The sequence below is a fragment of the Ochotona princeps genome, chromosome 4, assembly GCF_030435755.1.
Source record: "Ochotona princeps isolate mOchPri1 chromosome 4, mOchPri1.hap1, whole genome shotgun sequence".
Lineage (NCBI taxonomy): Eukaryota > Metazoa > Chordata > Mammalia > Lagomorpha > Ochotonidae > Ochotona > Ochotona princeps.
The window spans coordinates 50,353,915-50,362,735 of NC_080835.1; the positions used below are offsets into that span (position 1 = coordinate 50,353,915).

General features: G+C 38.8%; 1 protein-coding gene across 1 annotated transcript; it reads left to right on the forward strand.

Annotated features, from left to right (window-relative positions):
• Nucleotides 1-7,873: 7,873 nt before the first annotated feature.
• LOC101522814 (olfactory receptor 51I2-like) lies at nt 7,874-8,821 on the forward strand. Its single transcript, XM_004590090.2, has one exon. The coding sequence runs from the start codon at nt 7,874-7,876 to the stop codon at nt 8,819-8,821; it is 948 nt and encodes a 315-aa protein (XP_004590147.2).

Below are 8,821 nucleotides of genomic sequence, written 5' to 3' on the forward strand. Positions count from 1 at the left end.
ACATGAATTTGCAGGTGGAACAGACTGAGATAGGAACTCTGGGTAAAGGAGTGTTGTCTGAGTGTGAAACTCTGTGGCAGAGAGTGTAAGAGTTATTTCTCCACCTGTTCAGCTACATGTGGTATGGAAGCGGTGAAGGTCTGTATGTCTGATGTGCGTTGAAAAGTCCTTTCTCAGTTTTCTGGAGACACTGATTGTCTTCTCCCAGCACTGTATTCCAACTCCCTTTGGTCAAAGGGCTTGGCAAGTGAGGTATTTATTGATGCTATTGTTGTTGCTCAGATGCAAAAACTCAATTGGCCACCTCTGGGGATTGATTTGTGGTGTATCTTTTCAGGGAGAGAAAAAACAGCAGTTGATAAATAAGCAAGGAAAAGTTTCCAGTGATTTTCTTTATTTAAGAAAGTAGTGATAAATTAGCCGGTGTATATATTTTATACTCTATTCTAATCTCAAGTTGTCTTTTCTTTCCTTGTCTCTTTCATCTCCTTTCTCACTTCAGTAAGTCTCACTGAGACTCAAAATTACCAGCTCATGTGGGGAGTGGAGAAATATTTATGTGAACAGAACATAATATAGTGATGGTGTTCATGTACTTGTATCACTGTATTGTCAGGCTTTATTCTGAAAATGTATTGAGATAAAATATTAATAATTCTGTCATGTTATCAGCAGATTATTAAGCAAACAGAGGATCCTATGAGTACAGCTCACTAACTCTAACTTGCATGCCACGAAAGCAGTTTTGTTAAGGAATGGCATCAATGCTGTACATATCCCTTCATATCAAGTGAAATTGGTTATCCATCAAGTCCTTGCACCAAGATTTATTTGCATCATAAAATACCTTCCAGGATTAATTTTCCTTAGCTTTAGAGTACTATGCTTACTTCACTTACATTTTCCTTCCAAATTGAATGCAATAGCTTTTATATTTCTGTATTTTCCTAAAAGATTTTTCAAATATCATATGTACCAAGTTTTCCACATCTGAAAAATTACCAGTAAAAGTTTAAGCAGTAGAAAAGGGTACAATTCCGAATGCAGGTATTTAAAAATAAAGCCTTCACATCATGCTCTAAGAGTGTTCTATGGGAGCTTTCTACTCTAGGAATGATCCATTTAAGACTACACGAATAGGGCTTAGTATTGCAGCATAGCAGCCAAAGCCATAGTGTGTATGCTCCCATTCATTGTTAGGATCCCTGGAATCCAGTTCCATCTCTGATTCTGATTGAGCTTTCTTCTGATGCATACCCTGGGAGGCAGCAGGTGATGGCTCATGAAATGCGTGTATAGTATGCACTGGGCGTTCCTGGCTCCTGGCTTCAGCGTGGTCAGCCCCTGGTTATGGTGGGCATTTAGAGAACAAAGTAGCAAATGGAAGATCTCTTTCTGTGACTCTATCAAGCTACCTTTCAAATAAATAAATACTGAAAAAGAAACCATGAATGGGTATCTCTTCCAGAAATTTCACATTATTGTTTCATCTCTTTGAAACTGATCCATTATCTTACATGTTTATTTTTTGCTTAAATATCTTGTTATGATCACTCCTAATATATATGTGAATTGAAATTATTTATTTTCTTCCTTATTAGAGAATCCAAATGATAAAATGTGTTATTATTACAACCATTACAGAGATATATGAGTAATATCAGCATGAAAATGGTCTTTAAGATATTTATTTGAAAGGCAGAATTACAGAGAGAATGAGAGACACCGTGAGAGGAAACTTTCATCTGCTGGTTCAGGTCCCAAATGGTGGCAAGGGCTGGGTTAGGCCAGGCCAATGCCAGGAAATTGAAAATTCATCCAGGTATCCTACATGAATAAGAATCAATCTTCAGAAATGTAGAAATTAAATGATGGCTTGTATCAACCCAAAAATATTTTGTAGTCTTTCTATGTGGGTAGCCACAACCCATGTAATGAAACTATCATCTTCCATCTTCCAGGGTACATTTTAGTAGGAACCTGTAATGGATCCCCCCCGGGCACTCTGATATAGTAAGTGGACATCTCAAGCACCATCTTTTTTTTCCCAAAGATTTATTTATTTTTATTGCAAAGTCAGATATACAGAGAGAAGGAGAGACATAAAGGAAGATCTTCTGTCCCATGATTCACTCCCCAAGTAGCTGCAACAGCTGGAGCTGCGCCAATCTGAAGCCAGGAGCCTCGAGCTTCTTCCAGGCCTCCCATGCGGGTGCAGGTCCCAAGGCTTTGGGCCATCATCAACTGCTTTCCCTGGCCATAAACAGGGAGCTGGATTGGAAGTGGAGCTGCCAGGATTAGAACCAGCGCCCATATGGGATCCCAGCGTGTTCAAGGCGAGGACTTTAGCTACTAGGCCACCACATAAGGCGCTTAAGCAACATCTTTACCCTCTGTGATAAATGGTTAGCTCACAGAGAAATGATTATGAATTTCAAGAACGAGGCATCAGAGCATTGAAACAAAGCTCTTCCATCCATTGTTCATGGTGATTTCACCTAGGATTCATTATCTTGAAGGAATTAAACAGTGGGAGCAGACCCCTATCTAAATTTCCTTTATATTTCTGACATGACATTCACAGAAGCAGTACACAATATTTTAACATTCATGCATAATTGAGAGCAAACCTAGTTTGAAAGGAAGGGAAATACATTATTTAATGGAACGGACAAGATTTTCTCATTTTTCTTCAGTGTATGTATTCAAAATCAATGTTAATGCAATGAATAACACAATGGGATTTGCCTTCAGTTACTAACATCTAAAAAATCTAATGTGTTTGAATACTTGTTTTTGTAAAAATAACCTAGATAAGTGTGAAAAGAATTTGTCAGTTTTCAATAATTTTTGTGGATATTTGAGAAAAAATTATGAATCTACATTACTTTTAGAGTTATCTTTTTGCTTTCCCACCAAGTAATGTCTATAGAAGGAGAGATACTCATGATGATCTCAATAAACAGATGGAAGAAAACATTTGAGAAAATTTACCATTTTATTACAAGCAACTTAGGATAGAAGGATATTTTCTCAATTTGATAAACGATTCTAATAGAGCAAAGCACATAAGTTGCTAAAATCAGGAGCAGGACTGATGCCTCCACTGCATTTTAGTTAACAACACACTAGAAATTCCACTTAGTTAACAAATGCAGAAAAGAAACAAAAGTTATCTAGAAATAGAATTGTGCACAATATGTTTCTTTGGTATGATTTTGTATATGCAAAATGCTTAGCAAAATGATCACACGCTTGTGGGCAATCACCCCAGACCCATGACTTGCTACCTGGTGGACACGGTTCAGAGCTTGCTTGCCCATGGCCCAAGGCACAACTCCAGGCCTACACGTGGAGTGTGATCTCCGACATGGCTAGAAGGTCAAGAGGAATGCACGCGGAACATGAGCGGAAGGGCAAGGGAGATAGATGTGTTGTACAGCCAATGACAGTGTCTTTGGTGGGCCAGGTTGAGGGGATTGGGAGTGGGGGGCAAGGGGGGCATGCCAGAAGACACCCTCCTGCCCTCCCCTTCAGTAACCTTTATAACCCTGGGATCTGTATTGAATGAAACGACATTCTCCACCAGCTTGTCTCTGGTGTACAGGTGTTCGTTGTCTCCCCCTCAGTGACCTCAGGGCCTCCTATCAGGATTAAGCCCTGAGACACACTATTCAAACTTCATGAAGAAGTTCTGCATGTTTCATTATGCCACAAGAAAGCCAACTGTGCAAATGAAAAATCAAAAATAAATTAGTTATAATATCAAAAGTAAGAAAGTATTTTAGAATAGGTATTGTAAAACATGGACCAGATCTATACACTGAACACTGCAAGACATCATTGGAAGAAACTAAATCCAAATAAACAGAAATGCATACCATATTTCTGGATTCTGGAACTTAATACATTTAAAGTGATTATTCTCTCCATAGTTATACATCTTAAACTCAAAGCTAATACATGAAATTTTAACTTATGTGTTTGCTGAAATTGAGAAATTATTCCTAGGATTCATGTGGAACATCAAAATGCCTTAGAATAACCCAACATCTTGCAAAAGAAAAGGAAACTCAGAGAATTCAGTTGTTTATTTAATAACAATATTAACATACAATAATCAAGATGATGTGCTACTGACATAAAGATAGACATCAAAAAAAGGGAATAAAATTCAGAGTTCAAAGTAAATTCACACATACAGGATTGATTGTCAACAATGATGCAAAGACTATTTAATAAAGATAATATTTTCTTTTAAAAATTATGTATTTTCATCTGAGAGGCAGAGAGAAGGGTATATGTATTAGATTATATAGGAAAAATTTCAGAGGATCATGTAAATATTATAAGTTAAAAACTCAACTTCTTAAGCTCAACTTCCTATTTTTGCTAAAGACAGACATTGATAAGCCCTGGGCCTGGATTGGACATACAGAGGAATGGATCCAATTTCTCACCCAGGTGTTAGCTGGTGGCTTTATGGGAAAGCCCAGAAGTTTGCTGTCAACTGAGGGAAGTTTATTTTAGCTTCTTCAATTACTTTTTCTCAAAACTTTCTCTGGTGATGTTTGTAGAGAAAGGTAAAGACAGAGATAATGTGTTAAGTAAGAAATAAGACACACAAAAAGAAAAGAACTTGTGTACTCAAAAATGCTAAATGAGTGAGTACAGTGTCTCTGTGCATACAGCTCCACCACTCAGCAGTAGTATAGTTTTGGCACAGTTTAACCTCTTGAACACTCAGATCCCTTCCCCTGAATGGGGTTGTTAGGTCAAAAAAGACAGTGCTAGGATCAAGAGAGTGCTTATGAAGTTCTTGACATGGTTCAGGAAGCACTGGAAATAGAGTAATATTGATATTACATTTCTAACTTCATGACCTTGGAAGCAAACCCTGGTTTTGGTCAACTGCAGAGCCTGCCTCTGATGATTCTCTGGAAACAGGTGTAGGACTTAGCTTGGGAAAGAAGCCCTGGGGCTGGAGGTCAGGAAGCCGGAGTCACATTTTTGTTTTATCATTAACTAACATGAGTCACCTCAGTGTTCAGACTTCTTAATTCCCAGAGAACCTAGGGCACACCCCTCCTAGAACCTTAGGAGCTGTAAAGACATAGTGTGGGGACAGATGCGCTCTACTCAGGTGGGAGGAGAGGGGGTGTTGCTTTGTTCTTTGCACAGAGGTCTGGACCACTCACAAGAGTAAGTAGCAAGAAGGCAAACACTAGGATTTCACTGTGGTCCCTCTGTGAGAAGTCTATTCCCAACAGGGTTTGGCTAGGGAATGTTTGGACTTAAAATAGCACCTCCACTGCTAAGAGCTTGAGGGATGGCACCTTTGAAATGTGATTTAAGGGTTGGGATCACTACAGCCTTAGCCTGACCTGAAGAAGGCACAGCCCTTTCTGCGGGAGCACCTAGGACAGGAGGTCGTTGCTTTTTCTCTCCGAGGTTTGTTTGGTTTTGCTTATTCCATCCCCATATACAGGGTTCAAGTTTCTTCTCCCTAAATTTCCTTTTCTAGTCTTTCCTTCTTCCTCTTCAATTAGTCTTTCTCAGTTTCTGCACCATTTTTCTGACGTTTTAATCCTTTTTTTCTCTCCCCATTGTTATATTTCCTCCTTTATTCTGTTCCTTCCCTGACGTTTTAAAGGTCAGTTCTTTCTTTAACCTCTACCCGTAGGTTTTGCTTGGTGTGATCATTAAAAAAACATCTAAAAGGGAAGAGAGAGGATGCTATTGGTGAAATAGGGCACTCAGCTGTACTTAAATATGCCCAATTAGGACCGGAAGGAGGTACTACAACTGGCATTTTATAGCTGCAGGGTTTTGGTTAGGATAATTATATATATATATGTATATACAAATATTAATATTATATTTATTGTTTTTACCTAACACATAAAGACTGTACATATATTAAGGAGTACCATGTAATGAATACATGTATACAGTGTATAATGTCCAATTAGGGTAAATACATCTATCTGACTTTTTACATATTTATCATTTTCTTACGTAAAATATTCAGAATATTGTATTCTAGTTATAAAGAGATTCATAAAAATGTACCCTGTGCTGTGTGTCCAATGGGACATGTGGCATGATGGAATGAGACTCAGGGTGGGTTATTCTAGAGGTTGCTGAGCTTGAGGTAATCTCCTCAAAGATCTTCAATGTCCAAATTTTGTGAAGCATTAAAGGAAACTCATTACACTGCATTGGTTTACTAGGGTTTATCTGGTTCACTCTCCTGATCTTCAAACACAGCATTGCTGCACAGAAAATCCATTCTTGTCAGGTTTTCCAACTTTGTCTCAGAATTTACATTCTGGTGGAGAATTTCTACTTGATACCTAATTTGACTCCTCATTGAAATCAAACTTGGATCATATCAGAGAAAATTTTTTTCCTTCACAGGAATACAAAGTAATAAATAAAATGCTACAGTGACATAAATAGATAAAGTTTGGATAACTAGTCTCAAATTCAGGATTCATCCATGAAATGCAGAAGAGGATGTGATGTTTCAGTTAAGCAAATGGTAGGTGAATACACTTATCACAGCACACAAAGGTTCTTGGAAAAGTCACATCAATATTATCATAAAATATTTTTAGGGATAGCTCCTTCTCCAGATACCAGTTTCTGAAATTCATCAGAGCAAGAGAGCCAGGAGAAAGATGTAAAACGTATTTTGTTGCGGCCATCACATCTTCTCACATGGTTTCGGCTGAAGTAAGGTGCTTCTCATACTGCTGTGGAAGTTTGACGGTCTGTGAGCAAAGGAAAAAATAAAGGTCTGCTGTGGAAATCAAAGAATGGTAATTTTTTTTTTGTTGTTAACAATTCATGGGAAAAATAAGAGAGAGTCATTTCACTCCTATAATTTTTCTGCTTTAATTTGTTTGGATCTTTCTCATTTTGTTTTTGCTTTTGTCTGTAAAACAGTGTTTTAAGTGATAATACATCCTTGAAAATTATGTATTTGAGTTTTGTATAAACATATGATGTGTATTTTGCCAAAGAAAAAAGAATGTAAAATCAATTTGCCATTAAACACACTTTTAAACAGTAGCAGCAATAGAATCAACAATATATCTATAAAGGTTGCTAGTGGGCAGGTCTGTTTTAAGACCAAAAATGTCCCTCTTTCTCTCTGTCTCTTTTCTTATAAACATATCCACAGAGCATTTCTTAGTCTTATCTTAAAAGTAAGGGTGATAGAGAGGTTTATATATTTGCTTAATATCATTTAGGTATTTGGGAATGGCACTGGGACTCAAACATGGAACTATACTTTTCTGTGATGCTGCTTATGAACTACTGATTTTCCAGATTTTTTCACAAGACTTTTCAGTATTAAATGTGCAGTTTTGGACCACATAAGCTCCTCTAGATGAAAGTTGGATTATAAAGTTTAAATTCCAACCATGCCGCATGTGTATATGAAAACTGGAACCCTGGAGTAAGTGCTTTACTTTTCTTGAACACATGGTTTTTCAATTGTTGGACCTGGTATAGGATCATCTGTCACAATCAGTTAAGGCTCTGGGTAAGAATATGATATATAAAAATATGTGATGATAAGTACAGGACAGCCTCAAGAGGACTACAAGGAAATTGAACGAGCTAGGCATGAAAAAATTTTGATCTGTTTTGTTATCTGAAAGAGATGAAAGAATGAAATTTCTTTTTAACTGCATAGCATTTTCTAACTTCCTTATCACTTTCCCAGTGAAATTCAGGATAAAATTTATGTGTAATCACACTTTATAAAACTAAATTCTGCTTTCTTCTCCTAGAATGAGACAATGATGATGTAGTTTCTCCAAAGTTCTAACTGACTAATGACTGATGTCCCTGGCCTCTCATGGGCAACTTCAGGATCAATGGCTCTGATAGTCCCAGCTTTGTACTGACCGGGTTCCCAGGGATGGAGTTCCTGGAACCCTGGTTATCTCTCCCTCTTCTTCTCTTCTATGCCATCTCCATCGTGGGCAACGGCCTGATCCTGCTTATTGTCAAGGAGGAGCAAAGCCTGCACCAGCCCATGTACTACTTCTTGTCCCTGCTCTCAGTCAATGACTTGGGTGTGTCCCTCTCCACGTTGCCGACTGTCCTGGCTGCCCTGTGCTTCCGTGCTCGAGTGATCTCCTTTAATGCCTGCTTGGCTCAAATGTTTTTCATTCACCTCTTCTCTTGGACAGAATCTGGCATTCTTTTGGCCATGAGCTTCGATCGCTATGTGGCCATCTGTAACCCTCTGCGCTATGCTACAGTGCTCACCAACGTCCGCGTTGTAGCCATGGGCTTGAGTACTGTGCTCCGCAGTTTCGCTCTCATTGTGGTCTTCCCACTGCTGTTGCACAAACTGCCATTCTGCCACCCACAAAACATTCTGTCGCATGCCTACTGCCTTCACGTGGATATGATTAAATTGGCATGTACTGATGTTTCCCTCAACAGCCACTATGGGCTATCTGTTGTTTTGTTCACCTTTGGCCTGGACTCTGCCCTGATTCTCATTTCCTATGTCCTCATCCTGCGGTCAGTGTTAGCCATTGCTTCTCGAGAAGAACGCCTCAAGACACTCAACACATGTGTGTCACACATATCGGCTGTGCTTATCTTCTATGTGCCCATGGTCAGCGTTTCCATTGTACACCGCTTTGGAGCTGGCCTGCCCCATGCTGTTCATATCCTCATGTCCATTCTCTATCTCTTTGTGCCTCCCATGCTCAATCCCATCATCTACTCCATTAAGACAAAGGAGATCCGGCGCAGACTTCTCAAGATGCTCTTCAGAGTCAAGTTCTGA